This window comes from Diplotaxodon limnothrissa, linkage group LG19, assembly GCF_057381915.1.
Source record: "Diplotaxodon limnothrissa isolate DT_005_m linkage group LG19, D_limnothrissa_male_GT1.1, whole genome shotgun sequence".
Classification (NCBI taxonomy): Eukaryota; Metazoa; Chordata; class Actinopteri; order Cichliformes; family Cichlidae; genus Diplotaxodon; species Diplotaxodon limnothrissa.
The window spans coordinates 24,555,701-24,582,730 of NC_140614.1; the positions used below are offsets into that span (position 1 = coordinate 24,555,701).

The 27,030-nt window shown below is 40.1% G+C and overlaps 1 protein-coding gene across 2 annotated transcripts in view; it reads left to right on the plus strand.

Annotated features, from left to right (window-relative positions):
• The first annotated feature begins 265 nt into the window (after positions 1 to 265).
• Positions 266 to 27,030, plus strand: part of uggt1 (UDP-glucose glycoprotein glucosyltransferase 1) — a 31,118-nt gene continuing 4,353 nt past the window's right edge. The window contains exons 1-35 of one of the 2 annotated variants that reach the window (XM_085343687.1): positions 266 to 319; positions 4,511 to 4,649; positions 4,919 to 4,998; positions 5,686 to 5,816; positions 5,916 to 6,028; positions 6,109 to 6,283; positions 7,070 to 7,166; positions 7,274 to 7,352; positions 7,606 to 7,706; positions 9,777 to 9,876; positions 10,002 to 10,062; positions 12,312 to 12,403; positions 13,058 to 13,208; positions 13,503 to 13,622; positions 13,710 to 13,795; positions 14,160 to 14,295; positions 16,033 to 16,164; positions 17,144 to 17,308; positions 18,205 to 18,325; positions 18,609 to 18,707; positions 18,893 to 18,916; positions 20,183 to 20,277; positions 20,819 to 21,025; positions 21,167 to 21,298; positions 21,431 to 21,561; positions 21,636 to 21,731; positions 21,954 to 22,056; positions 22,180 to 22,259; positions 22,593 to 22,782; positions 23,046 to 23,204; positions 23,359 to 23,444; positions 23,583 to 23,667; positions 25,388 to 25,476; positions 25,559 to 25,663; positions 25,828 to 25,912. In XM_085343687.1, the coding sequence (XP_085199813.1) occupies positions 289 to 319; positions 4,511 to 4,649; positions 4,919 to 4,998; positions 5,686 to 5,816; positions 5,916 to 6,028; positions 6,109 to 6,283; positions 7,070 to 7,166; positions 7,274 to 7,352; positions 7,606 to 7,706; positions 9,777 to 9,876; positions 10,002 to 10,062; positions 12,312 to 12,403; positions 13,058 to 13,208; positions 13,503 to 13,622; positions 13,710 to 13,795; positions 14,160 to 14,295; positions 16,033 to 16,164; positions 17,144 to 17,308; positions 18,205 to 18,325; positions 18,609 to 18,707; positions 18,893 to 18,916; positions 20,183 to 20,277; positions 20,819 to 21,025; positions 21,167 to 21,298; positions 21,431 to 21,561; positions 21,636 to 21,731; positions 21,954 to 22,056; positions 22,180 to 22,259; positions 22,593 to 22,782; positions 23,046 to 23,204; positions 23,359 to 23,444; positions 23,583 to 23,667; positions 25,388 to 25,476; positions 25,559 to 25,663; positions 25,828 to 25,912 (3,876 nt within the window). In that variant the 5' untranslated portion in view covers positions 266 to 288. The remainder of the gene's footprint in view (positions 320 to 4,510; positions 4,650 to 4,918; positions 4,999 to 5,685; positions 5,817 to 5,915; positions 6,029 to 6,108; positions 6,284 to 7,069; positions 7,167 to 7,273; positions 7,353 to 7,605; positions 7,707 to 9,776; positions 9,877 to 10,001; positions 10,063 to 12,311; positions 12,404 to 13,057; positions 13,209 to 13,502; positions 13,623 to 13,709; positions 13,796 to 14,159; positions 14,296 to 16,032; positions 16,165 to 17,143; positions 17,309 to 18,204; positions 18,326 to 18,608; positions 18,708 to 18,892; positions 18,917 to 20,182; positions 20,278 to 20,818; positions 21,026 to 21,166; positions 21,299 to 21,430; positions 21,562 to 21,635; positions 21,732 to 21,953; positions 22,057 to 22,179; positions 22,260 to 22,592; positions 22,783 to 23,045; positions 23,205 to 23,358; positions 23,445 to 23,582; positions 23,668 to 25,387; positions 25,477 to 25,558; positions 25,664 to 25,827; positions 25,913 to 27,030) is intronic. The other variant, XM_085343688.1, reaches the window with a different exon arrangement.

Below are 27,030 nucleotides of genomic sequence, written 5' to 3' on the forward strand. Positions count from 1 at the left end.
CTTACACTTTTAAAAAATAATGTCCTTTCACATAGTTTACTTAAATCAGGAAAATAATTTTAGGCAACAACACTAACAACAACAATAATAATAAATATAAAAAGAAAAAGGATTTTGACAGTCTTTGTTTTTAATTAGTGAATCAATTATCAGCGAAATTTGCAGTTCACCGTCTAAGGCACGTCTTATTAGTTAATCATTTATTGCTGAGAGGTTCAGTAATTTTGAACAGGCAACATTGTGGTTGCCTAATGAGCCTGTCAGGACCCGCCCACTCCACAGCGGATCATGAATTCAGGAAGCTACCGAGCCGGCTTCGGTGAGACTAAATCATTAATTTTCTGTGTTGTGGAGCTTCATACGCTTGTAGCTAAGGCTGTTTATTGTCTTTTCAACAGAATTTGACAATTTGTGCGTGTAAGTAAACAAAAACTGGTGCAATCGGGCAGTTTTGCTTTTGTGCGGGAGGCGTTAGCTAGCATTAATTTCAGGTAGCGCTAGCTCGCCGTGAGTTTTCCGGCTTTGAATGGGCTCTGAAGAGTAAATATAGCAGACATTAGAGCTGGTTAAACCAGTAAAATTTGAACGTGTGAGGTGTTTGTTACAATTAGCAGTTAACTCGTGATTACAGCTATTATGACAGCTCTGAGGGTTGTCATTGAGACAGCCCGGATGTCCAAACTGTGCACTCATTGGACGGATGAGCCACGCTGAACTCTCCCATTGGATAGAAATGATGGCACGTTTTGTTTACAGCCTCAGCATCCTGCTCTGCTGTAATTAAGCGTAACACTATTAAAGAAATCTGTAACGTTATGATATGGCGATGAAGAGTTCATGCATTTCCTCCTCGTCAGTTTGTCTCTTCTTTTTGTCTTCTCAGACCTTATATCTTAGAGTTATTTAGAGTTTGACTTGCTGGTCACCCAGGTGTCTTTCAATGAAGTGTAGTGTACCCAGCAGATTATACATAACCACTGGTTCACTACCCATTGGTTGTTTTGTGGTAGGGTATTTGAACTCGCCCTTTTGGCCCAAAAAACACACTCGCCCCTTCTACCAGGCAGAGTATCATTATTGACCATAGCAAGATAACTTCCAACTACTGTGATATTGGATTAGTTACAGCAACACCACCAGCCTGAACCACTGATAGGATGCAGAATGGGTCCATTCTTTCACTGTGTACCTTCTGCTGTAGCCAGCCTGCTTTAAAGTTTGATGTTTTGTGCATTCAGGGATGCTCTTCTGCATACATTGGTTACAACCAGTGGTAATTTGTGTCTTATTCCCTTTCTTCCTCATTTCTGCCATCAGAATGGGGAAGAACTTTACATGCCTATATTAATTGAGTTTCTGTCATGTGATTGGCTTATTAGATATTTGTGTTTAAAAGCATTTGAACAGCTGTAAAGATGAACTGGCAGGACACATTTACATTTACTGGTGCTGGCTTTTGTCATTATATATTTATAGTCTATTCTTTGGAGATCTCTATCACCAGTTCCTGTAATAATGTCTCTGACTGAAGTAGGCAGCACTCGATTGATCAATTTTGTGTGGAAGAAGAGTGAAATGATACTTGATAGTATCAGGCTATATGTGAACATGCACAGAGCCTGAGGCGAAAGGTCTAGGTTAGTAGACAAAGCTGATAACTGCTGTTTTGATACCTGTTAATTCTGACCAGGTTTTTAGAGTTTATTGAGCCAGGTAACACAAAGAAACAAGGTTACTGGTGCATCCTCTTTAGGCCTTTAAAGGCTCTAAGGCTTTTTTTTAAGCCGTTCTAAATACTGAACTCCTAAAAAAATATTTCTAAAATGCAACAATATGGAAAACCTGGCATCATACCGATGTTTAAATTTGACAGATGATCCTGATACCAGCATTAATTATTTATTTCATTAATTTTTCATTGCTGTTTATTTGTCTTTGTTGAGCTCTGATCCAGGGCAAAAAATGATCAGACACAAAAAAAGTAAACCTCAGCCACCACCTTTGGTAAATGTTATTTTGTTTCCACACGGTAATCGGCAAGGTCTGACATTGCTGTGTGGTTAATAGCTGTGCATCCCAAAAGCAAGAAGAAAAATTGTCATATTAACATACGATAAAATATAACTAATATAACTTTTACAATCGTGAATAGGAAGCATTGTGTTATGTTATTTGCAGCTAAACTTGCACAGGTAAATGATTCTGCATAATATGAGGAATAAAATGTTTAAAAATCCAGCTTTGTTTAGATTAATTACAGTTTTTTTCCCATGAAGTGATAAATAATGACCAGGTGTTTCTTTTCTTTAATATTTAATTTATGTGTATTCTTGTATAATTGCTAAGTAGTCAAACATGTAGAATCAGTTGCACAGCTTGAGGAGATGATCTGGTACCTTGCTTTAGGTGAACACTTCACAACCGTGTTTGAATTTCTTAGCAAATTATCAGTATCCTACTGTGCCTGGCAAGCCTTATGTTGTCGGCAGCACTGCTGAAGGCGGTATCACGATGTTAATAAGGAGTCTTAAGGATATTTTCTGACACTACACTTGTTGAAGCAGCGCAATGTGTCCTACTATTAAGATGATTATAAAGTCTAGACCACATAATCATACATATGTGTAAAACAATAATATTAATTTTGTTTATTTTAATTTTAAATGACTAACTTGGAACCATTTATTGTTTGAGCAGACTTTTTATTTAATAACAGGATTTGATCAGATCTCAATATTATTCAGTGGAAAGCTGATAAAAGCCTGTTATGCACACCCTGTGGCACTGAATAATGGATCGTTCAGTGCCGTCAGAAATTAGAGTTCACCCACCATACTGTGGTCTTACAAATACATACAAAGGCAAAAACAACGCTCATTTTGTCCATTAAAATATAAGAATTGTTTGTCCTTGCTACTGAAACAGTTTTGCGTGTAGTTTAGTTAACAGACTAACATAAAAAGACCGCAAAGGAAGAACTAACTCCTTCCATCTATTTATTTTGTTGTCTGTTTATCGGAGCCGGGTTGCGGGCGCAGCAGCCTGAGCAGAGAAACCCAGACTTCCTCCTATCCAGGCCACCTCCTCCAGCTTATCCGGGAGAACACCGTGGCCTTCCTAGGGCTGCTGAGAGATATAGTTGCTCCAGTGTGTCCCGAGACTACCGCACGGCCTCCTCCTGGTAGGACATACCCACCTCACCCAGGAGGCTTCCTAATCAGATGCCCAACCCATCTCAACTGGCACTTTTCAATGTGGAGGAGCAGTGGCTTTACTCTGAGACCCTCTCAATTGACTAAAATCTTTACCCTGTCTCTAAGGGCAATCCCAGCCGCCCTTCTGAGGGAGCTCATTTCTCCCACTTGCATCCACCATCTCATCCTTTTGCTTGTGACCAATAAACGAGTGAGGTGGGGACTTAAATCGACCTTGCTCAGGAAGGCTAACTTTATTTTTGTCATATTGCTGTGCAATATAAATACAATAAAATCAACCAATTATGTTAAAATCAGTGCCCTTACAGCCACTGAATATTTGGTGTTTAATTAAGGTGAAATCCAAATATAAGTTGCTAAAAATAATATCATTTGGAAATGTTGTTTGCAAGAACTCATGAGAGCATAAATGAAATTATATGATAAGCAAAAATGAAATTATATGATAAGCAAAAATGTGTAAAAATGGCAACATGTGTTTTCTATTTAAGCGCTGTTGCTCTTTCTTCAGAGGTCTCTTTGAAACATTTCCTTGTTTCAGGAGCTTTTACTCTGAGTTGAGATGTTGTATCCTACGGAGGGTCTTTTGAAGCAAATTCTAGGTAAAAAAAAAAAGCACCACGGTACAAAGGTTAGAACTGCACATAGACGGCCTCATTTGATCCCTGTGTTCCCTAAGTCCATATGGCCCCATCCATGAAGAAAACCAAGGTTTAAATATGTTCAATTCAAAGGTCATCTTTAGTATATAAAAGTGTCAGCAAACAGTAGCACCAACGCATTAGGACAGAGTGTAAGCAACTAAATGTTATTAATATACAATTAATAATATATGTTGGTTATACACAGTAGTTGTAGTATGTTATATCTGTATGTTTTTATTTGAGAGATAATTAACTGCATTCTTGGAAATCTGCATAAACAGAGCTGAATTTGTTAAAGGAAATGATTTATTGTTATTAAAGGTTTGACAGTGGCTACATATTGTGTTGTATTTCCGTTTCCATGTTTTTATTGTCTTCATCTTTCAATGGCATCTTTGTGGTCACTGAGCTTGTAGTTTGTTAGGATCTGCCTCTGTGTTTTATCTCTGTTGGCAGTGAGATGTTCAGCCAATTCGTACAGAGCCAGATAACATTATAATCTACTTTGGTGGCTGAGTGGGCTCCGTTCTTCACTACCGCATAGCACAATGGGCGGGATGATACTATCATTCACACTGTTTATTTTGAGCTCGACTTTAACAGCAATGTGGAAATCTTTAGCCTCACTTCCCAACTCTTCTGTTCCCTCAGGTGTAGGCTTGAGGATGTGGCTTCTGTGGATCGTGCTGCTCTCGCTGCTCTCTGTCGCATCTGGGGGTGCGGACTCAAAGGCTGTCACAACCACTCTTACAACCAAATGGGCTGATACACCGCTGCTGCTGGAGGCCAGGTATGACACTGCACTGCTCAAAGAGAGCAGCACTTTGGCTGCATTACATATAAATTACATTTCAAAAGGAGATAATAGATAAATCAGTGTTCTGAGGTCATTCATGTGACTGTCCTCTAAGTGAGTTTAAACTACACTTCTGTCTCACTGATATGTCCTTGAGGAAGACTGTGAATAATTAAGGGCTTTAGGTGTTGTGCTGTTTGCAGTAGCTGACACTATGCATTTCCAGCTTATGAGACCGCCACTTTCATATTCTCCTTCCCCAGTGAGTTCATGGCAGAGGAGAGCCAGGAGAAGTTCTGGGACTTTGTAGAGGCCAATCAAAACATAGAAGGAGAGCATGACGGTAAAGTAAAACTTTGGACTCTGTGGACAAGATTTCACTTTTAGTTTCTGCGCTGTGAGCAGCTGAATTTATGATGTGTATGCAGCATCTTGGCAGTAATTGCATTGTCGGGGTTTTAGCCACATACTCGTTGGAGCAATAACACAATAAAAAGTGTATCTCAGTTAGACCAGAACTGCTGTAACACAATTTCAAGGGGACCTATTATGCTTTTCCTTATTCTCTTTATTATATATACTGTACCAGTGGTGGTTACTCATATTAAATTTGGTCAGATATTGAGGTCAGCGCTTGTGCAAGTAATCCCAGTGAAAACTCAGGCTTCAGATTGCTCTGAACACAGTTTTTTCTCCTTTTTTTGATTATGGCACCTTATGTTGTAAGTGAGAACAGATATTCTCTCAGCACAGCAGCCCCGTCCACCTGCTGTTCAGACCTTCCGTTTGTGAGGCCCAGCGAATTAGAAGAAAGTTTGCTTGCAGGGAGCGTGACCCTGAAGCGAGATAAGATCTGTGGTTATTGCCTCACAGCCCAGTGTAACATAAAAAAGGATTATTCTGAATTGTGAATTCTGCAAAGCTATTTAATATAGATTACAGTAATTAAATATGAAGGGTAATAGGTCCTCTAGGGAGGGGCGAGACCACACCGAAATCTTACGTGTGCACATTTGCTGTCCCCACACAGACACAGATCAGGCCTACTATGATCTGATCATGAAGAGAGCCAGTGCCTTGCTCAGCTCCGTCCAGTTAAACATGCTGAAGTTCGCACTCTCACTGAGAGCTTACTCTGCAACAGTACACTCCTTCCAACAGGTAACAGCAGGGCAATTTAAAGGTGTTTTGAAGGCTTGAGCATACATGTGAGTAGGATGATATTAGTACTGATTATGCTTCTTGGGTGTATATTTTTAGATAGCGTCCACTGAGCCTCCTCCTTCTGGCTGCTCAGCTTTTTTGAGCATCCACGGAGAGAAGACCTGTGATGCAGAGAAGTTAGAGGCACTCCTAAAAAGTGCACCTCAAAGGTAAAAAAAAGTCACATACATCTAAAGCAAAAGGATTACGAATTATATTATTAAGATTAAATTTTTTTTCTCTCTTCCAGGACAAAGCCATATCTTTTTAAAGGTGATCATAAATACCCAGGTTCAAATCCAGATGCTCCTGTTGTGATTCTTTACGCCCAGTTTGGGACGGCAGATTTCCAGAAGCTTCACCAAGTCATTCTATCCAAAGTTAATGAAGGCTCGGTGACCTACGTGCTTCGCCACTACCTGCCTGTAAGAATTGCTTTACTTCTAATATAATTTAAATGAGAAGATCACAATAGATAGTTTGAGATTGAGCGTATTTAGGTCACTACTACCGGTATGTGAAATTATCAATAAAGCAAATGTTTTCCATGTCAGGAATAGTTTTATAAGTGTAAGTTGGTTTATAGTCATGTGGTGAAATCCCAAAGTTACTTTGGGCTCCCGTGTTTTATCCTCGTCTTACAAAAAAAAATCTGCAGTTTAAGACGGTCCTCATTTACACCTGGGATGAAAAGAGCTTCTCCAGTTCCTCATGCTAGACTGCAAGTTTCTCAAGTTGGATTACTTTCCCCTCACATGCAAATCCATTTGATAGTGTTTTTCTTTTTTTCCTCCCCCTGATTATGCTAAATTATTCTCACCATCTGTCTTTCAGGCAGGAAGTCCTGGGCACTAGAAAGGCTGTAACATTTAACTCTTACTCTGTGCATATAGCTCTGGGGCCAGACCAGGGACAGTTAGTGGCTTAAGTACTTAGCAAGCTGGTTGTCTGCACATGGAAGATAGTCAGCAAGCACATGCATTTATAATGTGAGTGGGATTTATTTTTTTTACAAGTGGGAACACAAGAACGTTCACAGAGCTTTTTACATTAAGAAAAAAAAAATTTTTTGTTTTGTCATCAGGTTAGCATAACTGTGTCTTTTAATCTGTTTGCAAATGCAATTAATTGCAATTAAGCGTTTTCTGTGTGTGACACAATTATAAGCATGTGATGTCCCATCTTTTCTTATTTTTCTTCTTCTTCTGCAGAAGTCAAGAGGAAAGAAGGTGTATCTGTCCGGGTATGGAGTGGAGCTGGCCATCAAAAGCCAGGAGTACAAAGCAAAGGATGACACACAAGTCCAAGGTGTACATACTCACAGGAAGACACACAGTCGATACACACATGCCCACAGTGTTGTAATCCCAGAGGAGTCCTGACTTGAAAATCGAGTTAATTGATTGTGGTTTCAGGGGCGGAGGTGAATGCTACAATGATCGGAGAGAATGATCCAGTGGATGAGGTTCAGGGATTCCTTTTTGGCAAACTCAAGTGAGTGACTCTGTGTCAGCCTATGATAAAAATTCAAAGCTTGGATTAGGTCCAGGAATTGCACCACACTCTCTCAGCCAAGCCTTTCTTTTTTTTTTTTTTCTTTGTTTTTCCTCCTGTCTTGAAGCACCGACCACATCTGTGCTCAACTAACCAGAAATAATCAAATCAATCTGTGAATCCAACAACTTTTTCTTAATTAGCACTTAAGTCATTTAACAGATGCATGCATTCTGTCCATCTTTCTCACTAGGACCCTCTACCCGGAGCTCAAGGAACAGCTTAAAGAATTGAGGAAGCATTTAGTTGAAAGCACCAACGAGATGGCACCTCTGAAAGTCTGGCAAATGCAAGGTGGGCCTCTTTCCAAATTTAATTGTCTTATTTCAGACATCAGCAGATTTTTCTGTGTTTGCAGTTTCCTTCTGAGTGATTGGTTTTGACAATATGAACAGGCTCTGTAAGGAAGTATCTGTTTCTGGTATTACACGTGTAAATAAATAATGATACAGCACAATGAAACAAACTTGTCAAAACTGACCGAGTCAACATCTTGACAGGCTAGCAGAAAATAAACTGTGAGGCCCTCTTAATCTACAGATAACACCTGTGGGCATTGCTCCTGTGACTTAATTTTTCAGAGAATCAATTTTATGATCCTGCAAATATACCTGCAGGACTTGAACTTCGTTCTCTATCTATTACTTCCATAGCTATGGCTGACAAAGACAATTATCCGATGGGAAAAATCCCATGTCCTCATACCCATTAAATTCAAATCAATTGTTAGCTGACCCAGAGCGTCCTCTGACGTTCTTACAATTTCACAGGAATATCTCGTTACACAATCATTTTAAAGATACCCTCCTTACTCCACAAATGGGGGGAAAAAAAAGATCATTTCAAGGTTTTTTTTTCTAGCACAGAATGGGCCTTTGGGGAGTGACTACAGACAGCAGAAAACATAATCGCCGCCTACAGTAAAAGCAGTCAGCCTGTGCTTCCTAGAAGCCCATGTCTTTTCTGGGATTTCCTAACATGTGTTAAATAGAAAAAATGCCCAATATGCTTAACTATTACCAACTAGTTGGTAGTAGTTTTCATTATAGGTAGAGGACTGGTTAATGCGAGTCAAACAGGTGGACCAAGAAATGGGTCCACCTCAAAACAGTATTATATGAGAGAAAATAAACTGTATCTGTAATTTCACATGCTAGCACCGTACATATACTGTATTTGTTTAAATCATCTGTTAACCATGGGAGTTTCCTGAACTATTAGAAAGTTAAAAACGCTTTCCTATTCTCTGTCTCAACAACCCTTTGATCAGGAATAAATGAAAATAAATTAACATTGGCTTCTCCAGTTGTCTTCTGTTGCTTTAACCATGATGTCATTCCACCTGTAAATCAAACTAGCAGCTGAAAATGTATCTGTATCGATCTCTGATCTACGACTGCAATCGATCACTGTCCTCTTGATGCGTTTGAGCCATAATACCTTGAAGACATGAAAGCTTTGTCTGCAGCAATATAAAAGCATTGATTAAGATGACATCATATATTGATTAACAGTTCAAACTCACTCTCACAGATGCAATCACATATACTTTTTAATTTTGTCATTTTCTTTTTGATGTTATCGAGCAAATAAAAAATTATATTGGCTCCAGCTCATCTGTTATGTTTATGTTTCTTAAAGAAAACGCTTCCATATGTAAAAGGTCAGCCTATCAGTAGGTGTAATCAGGATGTGAGCATTCGGCTGCTTTTATATTTGGCAAATAAAGGCTCCGAGGAGATGAGGAGGTTGAACTCGACTGTCAGACTGTCATGTGGGCGTCTGTCTTTATCTCCTAACCCTGTGGGGCTCATTAGCTCAGCCTGTTTACAAAGAGAGGGAGACCTCCAGAGGCTAATAATCACACAGACTACAACACCATTACAGAGATGCTCACTGCATTGAAATAATCCTCACTGCTCTCTTCCCTCCTTGCACACCAAAGCTCCATACACCCCTTTATCTTTTCCACACTTACAAATTAACGTGATGATAAGTATATCTGCGTTTATATCAATTTAAGGTGGCGAACATCATAAACATTATTCCTGCTCAACACAAACATTTCAGCATCGACACTTTAATGTGAATCGTAATTTGCCCATATGAAATGTCTGTGTTGTACAGAGCTGCAAGCATATAGCCTTAGTCCTTTTAAATAATCAAGAGTAAGTTAACGATCTTTGAAGCAGCCCTTGTCTTTGTTTTATGTCTAAGTGCTCACATGTCTTCTAATTATGATCATTGTTTCTTTTTTCTTCTTTTCCTGTGTTTCCTGTTCTTCTTACTAATTTTTCCACTCATCTCTTTCCCATTCTGACCCTCATCGCCTGCCTGAACATCCACCCACCTTCTCTTTTACAGATCTGAGTTTCCAGACAGCTGCTCGCATTCTTGCTGCTCCTGCTGTTGATGCCCTCAATGTTATGAAAGACCTCAGTCAGAATTTTCCCACCAAGGCCAGGTAGAGGAGAAACGAAAACACACACAGATACACACACACGAGCAGTAACTACAATAAGAAGCTTGGTTTGTGTAGATTTTGGATAGTCAGCAGTTTCACAGTTCAGTCTTCCTTTTCTCTCCCAGGTCAATCACTAAAACTGTGGTCAACTCGGAGATCCGTAAAGAGATTGGCGAGAATCAAAAGGTACATGTTTGATCATCTTCTATTTTTTCCCACTTGCCCTTTTGTAACACAATGAAAACATTTCTGCTTTTGGTTAAAGATGAAAATGAACCCTTTAGTCTCTTTCACTTTCTTTTAACATCATGAATGCAGTTAATAGGCCTTCATGTGCTTGTTAGACTAACACTAAATGACTTGATCATTTCAGGTATTTTCAGGTTTAGAAACCACATGTAATTGTTACAACATGAATTAAGCTGACTTAATTTATGCAACATTACCTCCGATCCCAACCTCAACACGATGTGTCAGTGTCTTTAGTCTTTATATTCCTCTCTCTGATGTCAAACGTCTTTGCTGTGTGACTTGGGGAAAAAACAATACTGATGTCACATAAAAATCTCATTAGGACACAAGCTTTTCTTGTCTTCTTGCAAAGACCGGATGACGAGGCTGTTACAAGGCTCTTTTTTTTGTTTTGTTTTTTTATTGACTCATCCAATCGAAGGACTGATAGGCTTATGTGATGGCAAAGCATCTGTTGTCCATACATATCTCCACAATTCACAAGAATTGGTGCAAGATGAAGGTCATATTCGTTTTCACAAGATCTGCTGCTTCTTTAAAGAATATTAGTGTGATTTTAGTGAAACAAGATTAATTTGTCCCCCTTATGGCTGTTTGTGATCCTCCCTGACTTCTCGGTGGATTTTACCAGTTACAACAAAACCTAGACCTTTCATTAAGAACTTTACATTTTACAATAACCTGTGAATTCTGGTGGATCATAAGCTGCTACATCATTGATATTCTGGTTCCTTCTTTTGTGCCTCAAAGACCTTTTCGTTGGCATAAAGTGAGATCTTTTCATATCCATCAGAAATTTTTTATTCTTTGGGCTTCCCTGGAGTAGCTTTGTATGCTTCACAGTTCAAAATAACCTTTATAAATCTTATAGTGGGCGTTGGTGCAGCTGCTCAGTTCATCCGCTGTCTGAAAGACGTCACTTTAGCTCCTTCCCCTATAGATTTGCTCCCCTTTTAAGCAGTATTTCTTGTGATTGGCTGCCCCTCACAAAGTGAGAGTAAAAAAAACTCTAAAATTGAGTTTTGATCAGCCTGAATCATTAACTTTTAGCTCAGCAGTTCAGTGGCTAAGACTAAATCATCTGCTTTCAAACTGCTCGATTTCATCATCTGTCCTATGTTTGTCTTTCCATTATCGAGGATCCTTATTCTTTTAATCTTGCAGACTGTGTCCTCTAGTGGTTAGGGATAATTTAGCTTTAGCTGTTTACCAATTTAATCCACTAAAGAGGACGAACCGAGACATACAGCATTATTGCAAACATCCACAATCAAGTAGCTTTTGTCTCTCAAAATGAAACTGCCCCTCCTGGTTTTGTTTTACCTTTTACTTTGTGATCAATTGTAAACATCATCTGATTTGAAAGCATTCAGTTTTTGACAATGTGTGTTTTGCTTCGCCTGTTAGTGGAATAGGCACTCACCCCTTCTTCTTGTCAGTGTTTTCTCTCTCTCCTTTGCTTGGTCTCCTCTCCTGAAGCTGTGCTCACATTATCTTGGTGTGCAGACAGGAGTTCGGGCTGATGGTGGGGCTGAGCAGACAAACGTCCTAATTACTGAATCGGTGATTCATTCAGCAGGCGCGCAGAGTCCTACAGCGAGAAATGATTATTGATTGAAGTAGTTTGGACACGTGCACTTGCTCGCACACAGACACGTCTTTGTCTTTCTCTCACACACAGGCATGCATCCACACACTCACACAATTTAAGTGGGATGAACAATATTTGTGTTAATCATGTCTTGTTGTAATTGCAATGTCTGGAGTATGATTAATCTGATGTCTTTGTCTTTCTGTAATGAGATTTGACTGTGCCAGAACGACTTTGAGCTTTCTTTTTGCCTGTGCAGACGCACAAACACACATGCGGGTCTCTTCTCATAGACATATTCACACACATTTACACACCCCTTCTTTGATAATTAGATTTGTTTAGTGTGGGGTTTAATTGCTCTAAACAGGCTGATTTTGAACAGAGTTGTCAGTGCTTGTTTAGAGCTGTCAACGTGACTCGTTGTGGCTTTGTGTTGACTGTTGCCTCTAGTTTTACAGTATAATTGACTACATGATGGCTGGTTTTGATGTTGTTTGCCTCACAGCGTGGTGATCTGCTCAGCTGGTGTTGAATGGGGAGCTTGACACAAACAGGATATTTAGTCATATTGACGTTTCTCTTTCCATAGTTTTTCAAAGGAACTCTGGGGTTGCAGCCCGGGGATTCAGCGCTGTTCATCAACGGGCTGCATATAGATTTGGACGCACAGGACATCTTCAGGTACACATAAAAAGCCATATTTTGAGCATCTAATTTGCAGTAATTACAGCACAGAAATGCATCTGTGTTGCTTTAACCTTTTGCAAATGAAAGTATATAATCAGTCAAGACCGTAGCTTGACTGATTATATACTTTAACAATTGTTTAGAACAAAATGTAAAGTAAAATTAAATTAAAGATTTTTGTGTGTGTGCGTGTGTTTGGGCTCTTAAGACCTGGGAATGTTAAGACAACTGGGCCTAAAACGGGGCATGAAAAGATTTGAATGATAGTCACAGAAGCAGCAAATGCTTCCATATGGAAAACTGTACCCAAGTGATATTCTTGGGTTTACTGGAATATTAAAAAATTAGTTCTTGTATTAGGTATTAATAGGTTGTGCTCGACCAATCGATAAAATAAGTTGAGAGTGAGACTGTATAATAACGGAGATTGTTGCTTTTTCTTTGTCATGTTTTTAAAATCTGATTTCACATTCACATCTTACCTGCTGTTTAATGATTTAAATAAGCCAGATCAAAACTGAAAATAATGAGCTCTACTTATACATCTCTTTCAGATAATAAGGCAGTCTAGATGCTACGCTCAAATTCTTGATTACAATACACACACACTGCACCACTTAACTCGCCTCTGTCCTTTGCTACCTGCAGTGTGTTTGAAGTGCTGCGCAGCGAGGCCCGGGTGATGGAGGGTCTGCGCTCCCTGCTAATCGAGACACCTTTTATTCACGACATCCTGAAGCTCAACGTCCAGCCCTCCGACTCTGACTACGCCGTCGACATCCGCAGCCCGGCCATCAGTGTAAGAGTGTCCGTGTTCACACACGTCCCTAATAACTAACTGTTGAATGCTGCAGCAAATGAGGGACTTAACCAAAATAAGCTTGGAAAGAAATGTGTTGTGTTTGGAAGATTTTTGTTGTGCAATCAAGTTTCTATTTGAAAAAATTTGGAGGCATTTCAAGCCCTCCAAAATTATCGTTGTGCTTTCCTTCCGCTAGCAGTAAAAAGTAATTTCTTGTTGGCTCTTGTCTGCTCATTCTTGTTTTTAAACTTAATTTAAACCATTTCCTCTTCACTGCATTCTCCTTTTTAGTGGATTAACAACTTGGAGACCGACTACAGGTACAGCTCATGGCCCTCCAACGTGCAGGAGCTGCTCAGACCAACTTTCCCTGGAGTCATCAGGCAGATCCGCAAGAACTTTCACAATCTGGTAAGAGCGCAGTTTATTAATCAGACCCCTGTGAATCCAAATAGGTCTGAAGCTTTTCTGATGAATGCTAACACGCATCTGTTGCAGGTGATCATTCTGGATCCGACCCAGGAGAACACTGTAGAACTGCTGAGCGTCGCAGAGATGTTTTATGCTAATAATATACCCCTCAGGTTGGTGTTTCTGTCATCAAGATGTATACATTTTTTGGACATTTTCTTGGGAATTAATTATCAGCTTTTATGAATTTGAATGCACAACATATCACTTTTTTATTGCTGTACAGTAACCAGAAAACTAAAATAAATAAATAAAATAAAAGAGGTGCTGCAGAGCATTGGTAGTCAGTAGAAATGTGTAGTTAAAAATCCATTTTTAATTTAAGAGTTTTGTCAGGGATGTTTGGAAGACCTTTGATACCGCGCTGCATGTGGCATCTTGGGATGGTCAGTTTGTTTGAATACTGATGAAGCAGGCAGCACACGCTCTGCATTTTAACTGTTTTTGGAAGCTTACTTGCTCCGTGTTTGTGTTTAGGATCGGGCTGGTGTTTGTGGTGTCTGATGAAGACGACATAGATGGTATGCAAGATGCCGGTGTGGCACTCGTCCGAGCCTACAACTACATCACTGAAGAGGTGGACAGTCAGAATGCATTTGAAGCCGTCATGTCGGTGAGTCCATTGTTCACAGAAACTAGGAAGTGAAAAAGACCTTTGTAAGACTTTATCTAATCTGTGTCTCTGTTACTCTTTGCCTGATCCAAATAGTTAACGCATCCCTCCTATCAGGTGTCTTCCCCAAAAGCCTTAAAAACAGCAGTTATCAAACCAATATTAAAGAAATATGAACCTAGACAGCACATTAATGCAAAACTACAGACCAATCTCTAATCTTCCATTTATCGTTAAACAGCTTTCTCACAATGAACACCCGCTTTGATATTTATCAGTCTGGTTTTCGTAGGCACCACAGCACCGAGACAGCCCTTGTCAAAGTGTTTAATGACATCCGTATAAATACTGACCGTGGGAAATCCACAGTATTGGTACTACTGGACCTTAGTGCGGCGTTTGACACCGTTGATCATGATATATTACTGGAACGTCTAGAGAGCTGGGCCGGACTCTCTGGTACAGCACTCGACTAGTTCAAGTCCTACCTTAAGAATAGAAACTTCTATGTGTCAATTAGCCAATTTTCATCACAAAATATAGAAATCACATGCGGGGTCCCCCAGGGTTCCATCCTCGGGCCCCTCTTATTTAGCATTTACATGCTCCCGTTAAGCCAGATTATAACCACCAATAATATTAACTACCACAATTATGCAGACGATACTCAACTTTATATCTCAATGTCACCAGGTGATGTTGAACCTATCCAAACTCTTAATAAATGCATTGAGCGAATTAACAACTAGATGTCTCATAATTTCCTTCAACTGAACAATAACAAAACTGACTTATCTTTGGACCCAAAAAAGATTGATTAAATATCAGTAATCAGCTCAAACTGGTCCAACTAGAAACTACCGACCAGGCCAGAAATTTAGGTGTAACAATGGACTCAGACCTGAACCTCCAGGGCCACATAAAAGTTATAACAAAGTCAGCCTTCTATCACCTGAGGAACATTTCTAGGATTAAAGGACTGATGACACAAGGAGACCTAGAAAAACTCATCCATGCATTTATCTCTAGCCACCTTGATTACTGTAACAGTATCTTCACAGGTTTACCCAAAAAATCAATCTGACAACTGCAGCTGATTCAGAACGCTGCTGCTCGTGTTCTCACTAGAACCAAGAAAATGGAGCACATTACTCCAGTTCTAAAGTCATTACACTGGCTCCCTGTAGCTCAGAGAATAGACTTTTTAAAGTGCTTTTATTAGTTTATAAGTCCTTGAATGGGTTAGCACAAGAGTACATTAGGGATCTGCTATCATGGTACAAACCATCCAGATCAGTTAGGTCCTCCAGCTCTCGTTTATTGACCGTCTCTAGAACCAGAACTAAACATGGAGAAGCAGCTTTTAGTTTCTATGCTCCTCACATCTGGAATACTCTATCGGGAGAATGCAAAGCAGCAGAGACACTGAACTCTTTTAAGTCTAAAATTAAAACTTACTTATTTAGACTTGCTTATGAGTAACTGATCCTATTATGGCTCTCTATATGTTTGTTTTAATTTTTAATATAAATTATTGTCTTGATTATTGTTTTATTGTAAATGCTTTCTTGTAAATGTTTTCTTGTTTTTTACTTTTATAGTGATTTATGCTTTATTTTTTGTTTTATTTTAATCATGTAAAGCACCTTGAATTGCCTTGTGCTGAAAGTGTGCTATACAAATGAAATTGCCTTGCCCACTTGTTCATCCCGTTCTCTTCTCTTCTCCCTCTTATAGATGTTTAACCGTGTGCCAGTTGGTGGTCGGCTGAGTGTCGGGGATGTAGTTAAAGTGCTGGAGAAGAAGTTTCCCTACGTCGAAGTCAGCAGTGTCCTCGGAGCCGACTCCAGCTATGACAGCAACAGGAAGGTGAGTCGAGCAGGATGTTTTTTCTGTTCATATTATTAATCTAAAATTACATTTTTATTAACACAGCAAATCTAAGTGTACAATTACAGTCAAAAGAGCTGTATGTAGCACCAGAATAAAAGGATAACTGAGCAACTCAAGAGTAGTTTGATAATTCATCAGTGGATGAATAGTGGTCATTTTATTAGGTACACACATTAAACTGCTCACAAACACAAATATCTGAGCAGACAATCACACGGCACCAACTCAACTGAGCGTCAGAAATGGGAAGAAAGATTATTTTAAGTCACTCTGACTAAGGGATGTTTTTTGGTGGCAGAGGGACTGCTCTGAGTATTTCAGAAACTGCAGATTTATTCCGATTTTCCCCACGCAATCATCTCCGGAGTTTATAGAAAATGGTCTGAAAAAAGAGGAGAGAAAAAAAATCAGTGAGCATCAGGAGAAAAAACCCTTGTTGTAGTCAGAGGAGAATGGCCACACTGCTTCATGCTGATAGGAAGCCAACAGTAATTCAAATAACCACTGGCTACAACCAAGGTATACAGAAGAGCATTTCTGAATGCACATCATGTTAAACTTTGAAGCAGCAACCACAGAAGACCACACTGCGTCACACTCATGTCAGCTAAGAAAAGGAATCTGACGTGGAGTATCTGTCGTCTGATGGCTGCTTCCAGTAGGATAAAATCATCTTAAAGTGGTTTCTTGAACATGAGAATGAGTTCACTGTACTCAGATGACCTTCAGTCATCAGATCTCAATCCAGTAGAGCACATTTGGGATGTGGTGGAATTGCAGCAACTGTACAATAGTATCATGTATTTAAGAGGTTTTTAGATGCAAGAATATTAAGTGTGATTTTGTTCTAAAAGAGAAATAGAACAGCCTTTTTAAAGTGGTCACCTAAAACTGACTGCAGAGCCGAATAATTAAGGGTTAACCAGATAACATTTCTTTCTTTCTTCCCTTTCAGGAAGGACGGGCATACTATGAGCAAACAGGAGTAGGCCCGCTGCCTGTGGTCATGTACAACGGGATACCTTACCAGCGTGAACAGCTGGACCCGGATGAACTGGAAACTGTCACCATGCAGAAAATCCTGGAGACCACCTCATTCTACCAAAGGGCCGTCTACCTGGTCAGTTACAATCACATTTACAATAAAAGCTCATTATCTGCCATATCATTATTTTATTAAGGGTTATTCTAAAATACAGGTTTTAGAGCATCAGTCACAGTTTCTAAAAAAAAAAATCTGTTGCTGGACTTTAATTCAAAACAACCAATAATATATCTCAGTTTCATCTTTTGATATTTTATATTTGTATTATTTTGAACAATATGCAGAAAACTGCATTTTGCCTTAATTTCACAAGCAAACTTCAAATCTATTCTCATTTTTAACAATAAAAATGTGTTGTTGTTTTTTCTAAAAAGTACTTCATAAGATATATTTATTTGTCAGTCCTTTTTCTTTTAATTAGGTTTTTCTTTCCTGGACCTGCTACAAAATCTTAGTGTAAAATTAAAGGCAGAAGTTAAGCCACCATAAAGTAAACTTGCTAAAGTACACTGTCTGTCTTTGAGGTCATAAAACAAATTCTCTTTTCAGCAGGATCTTTGTGAGCATGCCATCTGTCATTTTTCCTCTTTTAATGTCAGCCCATCACACAGAGGAGCCAAATCTTTGAATTGATTCTTTCAAAGGATTTCTAAGGAATTTAAACACAGCAAGCAGCATTTAATTTGGTGGCTATAGAAGTCTTACTGGTCAGCATAGCATTAGTCATCCTACCTACCTTTTCTCTTTTCTTTTTTTTAATGTTTAACTCAAACTTATTCAGAGAAAACTTTCTAAACAAGCACCCGTAACTGCAGTGGAAAGGCCATTAACATTTAAGAAGTGCTTTTTAAACTGTGAGCAGGGAAATCTTGCAGAGAAGGACCTCCTGCATGACTGTCAGCTCTGCAGCTAAAGCGACGACTCTGACTTTTTACTTTAACCTCGCACGTTTCCTCTCATGTCACTCGCAGGGCGAGCTGGCTACAGACCACGATGTCGTCGACTTCATCATGAACCAGCCCAGTGTTGTTCCTCGAATCAACCCCAGAGTGTTGTCCACCAGCAGAACCTACCTGGATCTGTCTGATACCAGTAAGTATGAGGGTTTCTTAAATTTCAATTTTTTTTAGATCATCCTCAGAAACTAATGTGCTGTCTGTGACATGGATGACTCAAAGCTTCATGTAGAAGCACAGTTAGTTTTCCAAATATTCTTCAACCATTACTGCTACTATTTATTTCTATTTATTTGATGATTATTATTTTGTTGGCGTTTTTTGCAGTACAGATATGATGTAATCAAAAGTTTGTATATTATAAAAACATTTGCTCCAGAATCGATACTTTACTCCTTTTTTTTCATCTCGTTTTGCAGATAACTACTTCATAGATGACTACGCTCGCTTCTCAACGCTAGACACAGTGGAGAAGAACACAGCTGTGGCCAACAGCATGAACTATATGACAAAGAAAGGTAAGAGCACTCTGGCATCTGATCACTGAGTAGAAAAGCATGCCTGTGGATTTTTTTTTCTTGTTGTTACTTGTGAAGATAAAAAATTTCAAAGCTAAACTCTCTCCTGGTGTATTCTCCTTCTGTCCCCTCCTCCTCCTCCACTTCCGCCTCTTATTCATGTGTTTTTAAATTCCCTGCATCAGGGATGACCACCACCAACAGGCATGGTAATCACCCTTTTTCTCCACATTATTCCCCCTCCTACTCACTTGCTCTTTTTTTCAGTTTTCTGTTAACGACATTGTTGGCACCGTGTTTGTGAATCCACCACCACTCCTCCATCTGTGTTCAGTTCTCAAAGGACACAAATGACTAATAATTATGCATGTGATAATTGTACACCAGTCTCCAAGCATGAGTACCAAAATTTGTTTATGTAACTGCTCACTATAACGTTGTTTGTTCCAGTGGGAGAGCATGATAGTTCACCCAGTATGATTTCAAAGAAACTGCATGAAAAGTTTGAACGGTGTGATAAGGAAGCAAAATTTGGAGCAGAGAGCAGCACTTTAACACTCAGTGGTCACTTTATTAGGTACAGCTTGATAGTGCTGGTTCCTTCAGAGCTGTCTTAATTGTTTGTACGTGCTGGAAGTGAGTCTCAGAGGTTTTTGGTCCATATCAACACGATGGCATCAAACAGGTGATCTATTGGATTGAGCTCATTTGAGTAGAGCGGTCATGCGATGTTCAAGAAACCAGTTTGAGATGATTTGAGCTGTGCAACATCCTGATTCATTGGGCGTAGCTTCTGTTCTTAGCTGACAGGAGTGGCACTCGGTGTGGTGTTCCACTGCTGTAGCACATATGCTTCAAGGTTCAACATGTTGTGCATTCAGAGAATCTGTTCTGCATAGTGCATACTTGGTTTTTTGAGTTACTGTTACCCTATCTGGCTATTCTCCAACAACGTCTGGCATCAACAAGGCATTTTCACCTAGAAATTTGCAGCTTATTGAGTATTTTCTTTTTCTGACTACATTCTCTAAATCCCAGTAGATCAGCAGATTCTGAAACTCTCATACCAGTATGTCTGACACTACCAACTATCCCATGGCTAAAGTCACTTAAATGACCTTTCTTCTCTATTCCTATGGTCTGTATGGTAAATAACGCGTGTGTGTGTGTGTGTGTGTGTGTGTGTGTGTGTGTGTGTATGTATTTCTGATGAGTTGCTTGCTTGTTTGTTTTTTTTAGATATAAGTGACCTTGATCCTTGATGTTTTTATGTGAAGCTGTTTGAACTTCTATATGTGATATTGGGCTATAAATAAATTTGAACTTAATGAACCGTGAACAGGCGTACCTAACAAAGTGGCCAGTGAGTGTATTATCTTTGTTTGCCAACACCATTAATACCACTGAAGTTGATCTGTAGCACAACTGTGGTTGTTTATTCTTACCTCGTGTCTTTCTTCTTCTGTGGTTGTCAGATGATGCCTACATTCGTCCTGTGACTTTCTGGGTAGTGGGAGATTTTGACAAACCCTCAGGACGCCAGCTCCTTTATGACGCCATCAAACACATGGTATGAAATGAGCTGTGTTTAAAATAATTGTTATACAATTTTTGATGTCAAGTAAACTGTATAAAACAAATTCTGATACCTTCCAAAAGTTGCTTTTTCACAAAGGATATGTGACCTAACCACCACATAAAGCTACTACTTGATGTTTTTATTCTGCAGCCTGTGGCTGCTGCAGACTTTTATACACAGCTAGGCTAATGTGCAGCTCGCTATAGCATCATTGCGTGCAGACACAAGAGTGATGACTTTATTGTTGTAGAACTTTAAGGAGAGAAAAGCAAAAAGGCAGAATGCCAAAAAGTAATTGTGTTCCTTCGCACAAAGAAAAACACGGATGCAAAGCAATGAAACGTGGTCTGTGACATTAACCAAATAAATGCACATGCTTGTTAAAAAGAGGTGAACCAGTTTTAAAACTGAGACTGTCCACTCTGTGTATCATAGTTTCCTTTACAGTGATACTCATGTGGAGTTTAGCTTATAGACGGTCAGAACATTAAAGCCTGCAGAAGCTTACCATCTCTCCCCTCTTGTACAACAGAAAACCAGCAACAACGTCCGACTGGGGATGATCAACAACCCGTCAGCTGACGTGTCTGCTGAGACGACCCGCGTCACCAGAGCAATCTGGTCCGCCATGCAGACACAAACTGCCAATAATGCCAAGAACTTCATCACAAAGATGGCTAAAGAAGAGACCGCTGCGGCCCTGCAGAAGGGTGTCGACGTCGGCGAGTTCGCTGTCGGGGTGAGAGGGTTACACACAGAATCTAAACAGGATCATGGCTTAGTGGCTTAGTGCAAAGGCACTAAGCCATCCTAGTTTTTTTTACTCCTAATTTGTCCTTTTGTCAGCTGCCTACAAAAATATCTATGTTTTTTTCTTCAGGGTATGGATTTGTCACTGTTTAAAAGTGCGTATGAGGCTTCCAAGTTCAACTTCCTGCTTTCCCACGCTGCTTACTGTCGAGATGTGCTCAAACTGAAGAAAGGACAAAGAGCAGTTATCAGCAACGGAAGAGTGAGTCAGAAATTTTAAACCTGCCCTAGATGTTGTATAGGTTCAAATATAGCTTATATTGATTTCAAAAATGTCCATCTACCCACATTTGCTGTAGTTATTCAGTCAGTATTTTTGTTTTCTTCTTGACAGATCATAGGTCCGCTGGAGGAGGCGGAGGTGTTTAACCAGGACGACTTCCTGCTTTTGGAGAGCATCATCTTAAAGACTTCTGGAGAGCGCATCAAAAGCAAAGTTCAGAATTTTGGAATCGAGGAGGACAGGTATTTTCAGGCTCCTCTAAGAAGAAGTTTACAGATGAACTTTTCTTGTCGCACTAACACTTCATTTTTCTCAGGGCCAGCGACCTTGTGATGAAGGTGGACGCTTTGCTCTCGTCTCAGCCTAAAGGAGAAGCCCGTGTGGAGTATGGCTTTGCAGATGACCGCTACAGGTACAGCTGTGTATAAATCAGATGAGCAAGATTTCTTTATTGAGTTGAGAGGTTTAAAAAGTGAGTACTTCACAAGGGTGATTTGATGGTTTATTTCAGAAGGGAGACCTTGAAGAGGTCGGTTAAAGTTTTTTTGTTTGCTTTTCTTTCTGGAGAAAGCAGGAGGATCTTAAATAGGTTTTGTTTGCTTGATTTTCTCGTTGATTTGCTGTTTGCTGGCAGTGCTGTGAAGATTCGTCCCAAAGAGGGAGATGTATATTTTGATGTTGTTGCCGTGGTAGATCCAGTAACCAGAGAAGCTCAGAAACTTGCTCCTCTTCTTCTGGTAGGTTATCTGTGATAACTCCTTTGAATTTGTGATCCATCATGCTTGTATGTCCAGTTGATTTATTTCCAACGTGTTCTGCTTTTGTTCTGTGTAACACCTTTCTCGCCGCGCCTCCTGCAGGTTATAAAGCAGCTGGTAAACGTCAACCTGCGTGTCTTCATGAACTGCCAGTCAAAGCTGTCAGAAATGCCCCTGAAGAGGTGAGAAAACAAGCAGTTTCTGTACTCCATGCTGAAATTGTACATCCTGGTAACACCTTCATGGTCTTTCTATTTCCTCTCCCACATCACTTTTCATTTATCCTTTAGTTAAAGTACAGAATCATCAAATATCATATTATTATGCAGGTTTATAATAATATGGACATCTGCTAACAAGTTGTTACCGTTCCTGAATCTTTTGATGTTGCTTCATGTGCATATGGCACTTACTATAAGTCAGGATTGTTCTGTTAAAGCAGGCAGGACGTGGTATAAAGACTCCTCCACCATATAAAAGTTCACCTGCTTTCTGCTTGTGTGTTTGTCTTCCAGTTTTTATCGTTACGTCCTAGAGCCAGAGGTGGCGTTTCAGGCTGATGGTAGTTTCTCTCCTGGGCCTATAGCAAAGTTCCTGGACATGCCCCAGTCTCCACTCTTCACTCTAAACCTCAACACTCCCGAGAGCTGGATGGTTGAGTCTGTGCACACTCGATATGATCTGGACAACATTTACCTGCAGGAGGTACAGCAGTACATCTGTTTTTAGGCAGGGTTGCTTGTTTGTTTGTTTTTAATTCTTTAATTTTGCTGTTTCAGTAACTCACCTGGCTGGACAACATATAGATAATATAAGTAGCTTATATATTGAACATTTTGGAGTCCAGTCCTCATTGAGACCTTCAGCTAATTTGGGAACCATTATTAATGTGTGTCTGTGGAGCCCCTGGGCGCTGATATCGGGCTGCATGAAGTAAACTTTCCTTGGCTGTGCTTCCGTGTTTGCAGGTGGAGAATATTGTAGCGGCAGAGTATGAGCTGGAGCACCTTTTGTTGGAGGGCCATTGTTTTGACGTCAGTTCGGGTCAGCCTCCACGTGGCCTTCAGTTCACCCTGGGAACCGAGTCTGAGCCCGTCATCGTGGACACTATCGTCATGGCAAACCTGGTAATCGCTTCAAAGCACGGCCCTCTCTATAACACAGCTTTGATTTGTTATACTTTAATGCTTTTCTACTTGATAAATAACATATTTTTTACTTTCCTAGACATTAATATTCTCTCAGCCTGAAATTGTAAATCTCCTTTGTTCTGCTCTGCAGGGTTACTTTCAGCTCAAAGCCAACCCAGGCGCCTGGATCCTGAAGCTAAGGAAAGGGCGCTCTGATGAAATCTACAAGATTTACAGGTAATAATGTGCAGAATTGGCTATATTCTGTCACATATAAATTAAATGTCAGCCACTCCTCTTTGCTCCTGGTTTTATAAATTAATCTGAAAATCTCTCTTCTAATGTTTTCATTATCATTTCTTTCTTCTGTTGCAGCCATGACGGCACAGACTCTCCAGCGGACTCGGACGACATTGTAGTCGTGCTGAACAATTTCAAGAGCAGAATCATTAAAGTCAAGGTCGGTTCACTTGCAATGCAGTGACGTCTTTCTGGCACAAAAGCACAGAAGCAATGGCAGGAATCTGCCCTTCAGCACTGTTAGCTGGATAAATCCAGGATGGAAAGTTGGTGAGCAGAATATCCAGACTGCTCAATTTCTCAGGTTTCTCATAAATTTTAACGAGAAGCAGAAACTGCAGTCTGAACTGAGCCGTTTTGAGCTGAATAAATATGTAATTTGTGCAAAGATGACTAAAGTAAAATCAGACTTTGAAGCGGTATTTGCATATGACAGATGTGCCCACGTGCCAGTGCATTTTTCAACTACAGACAAAAGCACATACACATTAAGCTTCTCTCACCTCTTTGTTTTTCACATTAAAAAGCCCATATTATAAGTTTTGGGCTTTAGTGGGATTTATAGTGTTTTGTTCGTGTTCGTCTTCTCAAAAATTCTGAGAAGTTGCAAAAGTATGCTTCAAAATTGTCTTCCACCATTCATCTACATCACTGTGTAACACATTTCCATAATGCCCACCAAACAGCTTGTTTGGCCCTTCCTCAAAGAAGGAGCAGCTGCCTCACAGTCGACCTTTATTCCCTCACTGTGCTTACTCTAAAGGTTAGCCACAAGCAACGCATGCCAGTTTTTGTAATATTGGCTGCCAGAGTGAACAATGTCTTCACTCCAGGTCTTGCTTATGCCCCTTGACCCCTGTGTGGTAAATACAGTCTCATCTCCTATGCAAAAATATAGGTAAAATCCAACAACACTGTCAGCTTTTACTCTCAGGTTGTTGACCTGCTGTTGTGTCTATGAGTGGAGGTTTTTGCAGGAGAGAGGTTTTCAACAATAGGTGTGGTTGATGCTTTGTGTAGGTTGAATGCTAATTGGTTGACAAGTGAGCTGGGAGGGGAAGGGAGCGACAGGCACTTCATATTGTAATCTAAAGACTCAACAATATTAGACGACTCCCTATGAGCAAGCGCTTGGTGACAGTGGGAAGGAAAAAAACCCCTTTAACAGGAAGTAACTTCTGGCAGAAGCAGGCGCTAAACCTGCCGTGACCGAGAGGGAAGATGCAGCATGAAAAGTACAGACAGTGACTATCCTGGAAACTTCATTGTTTATCACTTCAGCTCTTTGTTGTTAGCTCTTCTCTGTGGCTAATTGGTGAACCAACAACAGCACAAACAAGAGACTATACTTGTCTGTTGTCTACAATTCTATTTCCAAAATTTAAGATAAAAAGATGAAAAGCTTTTGTGACTAAACTACTGTGAAAGTCTTTCATAAATATGACATCTGGCCCAGTATCCACCCCATGTCTGTAGCTCTGCTCCCAGAATCTGAGGGTCCTGAGACTCTGTGGATTACTCGTGTTTTTGAAGGCAACATCGCCGCAGCATTAGCTTAGCATTAGCTTTGATAATGTGCCCAAAGAGCAAAGCTGTGTAAGAAAGCAATCACCTGAAGCACTTTGACTTAATATTCCGAGAATTGCACTCTTGAACTCATGGCAACATGTGAACATGCGATCTCGTGTGATCTTAAAGCCAATACAAAATTTAAGTCAGAGTAAAAACTCAACCACTAATGTTTTGTGTAAGTTTCAGTCCTGAATCAAAACCACGTCATATGATATTTGATTCATATTTTAAACAGAATAATTGATTTTCTTCTTTTCTCCTCCCACAGTATGTTGTGACTGACTGAGTTATGATTGTGTGTTGATCAGGTCCAAAAGAAGCCAGACAAGTTCAGCGAGGAGCTGCTGAGTGATGGGACGGAGGAGAACGACACTGGTTTCTGGAATTCTCTGACCAGGTGCAGCTCAAAACAGTGATCTCATTTTTCATTTTCAGATGTTCAAAACTGTCAAATAATCGCTTTTCATTTTGTCTTTCAGAGGTTTCACGGGTGGAGGCAAGACTGAAGAGCCTAAGCAGGACAAGGAAGATACGATCAACATCTTCTCTGTGGCCTCGGGGCATCTGTACGAGAGGTTCCTCAGGTGGGTGTCAGAGATGTGACCAGGCAAAGAAAGGGGATTGTTGTGTCAGCCAAAAATCCTTGAAAGCGAACATCCCTGCTTCTTCCTTATACTTTTGATTTTAGAGTCTTTTTCTTCCCAGTTCTGTTGCCACCAGTCTTTTTACTGTCCTCCTTCTCTCTCAGAATCATGATGCTGTCAGTTCTAAAGCACACCAAAACTCCCGTCAAGTTCTGGTTCCTCAAGAACTACTTGTCTCCCACTTTTAAGGTAGGATTTTACTTTATTTTATTCAATTTTTTGCCTCTGGTGTTACTTTAAAACTCAGCTGGCATCTCGTCACTGATGTGGAAATCTTCTCCAATGGCTGCAGCTTTTTCTCTGTCCAACATCGATGTGAAGCTCAAGCAGAAACGTGCAGCAGGGATCGGATTACTCCCTGATTTTTCTTTTAAATATTCTTTCGTTTTTATGTCTAAAAATAATTTGTGTGGGAGATACTGTTGGCTTCTGAAGGTGCTGCAGTTTAGTGGATAGGATGCTGAATGTATTGCATGTTTTAACACGAGCGTAACAACCTTTGCTTGCAGGAAAACAGAGAAATGTGGGATGTACTTAGTATTTCACTAGAAAACAAGTTATTTGTTTAAAGCACAGTACACCCACGGTACAGTACTCTGACAGAATAGGCCCAAAGGAGCATTTCTCTTATGTTCTCACCATAAAAGCAGACTAAACCTTCCTAACGCTGCCGAGTGCAGCTAGTGTGAAGAAATGTAACAACCACCTCACTGACGCTGTTTTCATACATGACCTCTGGACTATTTCAGGAAAATTGGGTCAGGAGGTTGTCCGAAGTTACTCACATGTGACACACAGCAGTGAACGTTTGAGAAGCACTAACTGGACATTTTTTGTGCCCACAAGGCGTCACACCTGAAACCCATTTGTTCGCGGTGAAACCACCGGAGTGTTATTGAATATCACTCTGAAGCTGATGGCTGATCCCTTGTGGAAGTTCCAGGCTCTGGTTGTCGGGTCATGTGTCAGTCAGCGGTATCCTGCTCTCTCATTGGTTGTTGCTTCAATTGCTCGCCCGGAAGCTTAGAAAGTTTGTCAGGTCCCGGGCATTGGGCATCGCCAGCGGTTATTTCACCCGTAGACGGTTTGAAATGTGAATTACACTTCTGTGTCTGATCTATCTAATGTGGCTTTGATGTGACTGCACCAAACATTTATACTAGTCTTCAAAGATTTAAGCCCATTCATAAACACTGAATCGAGCAACTTGTGCTATTTCTGTAGCACGGCACAACAACAGCCTTCTTTCAATAAAAGAACCAAGCAGACGGCTGCAATAGGAAAAGAGATTATTTTTAAGTCAATAT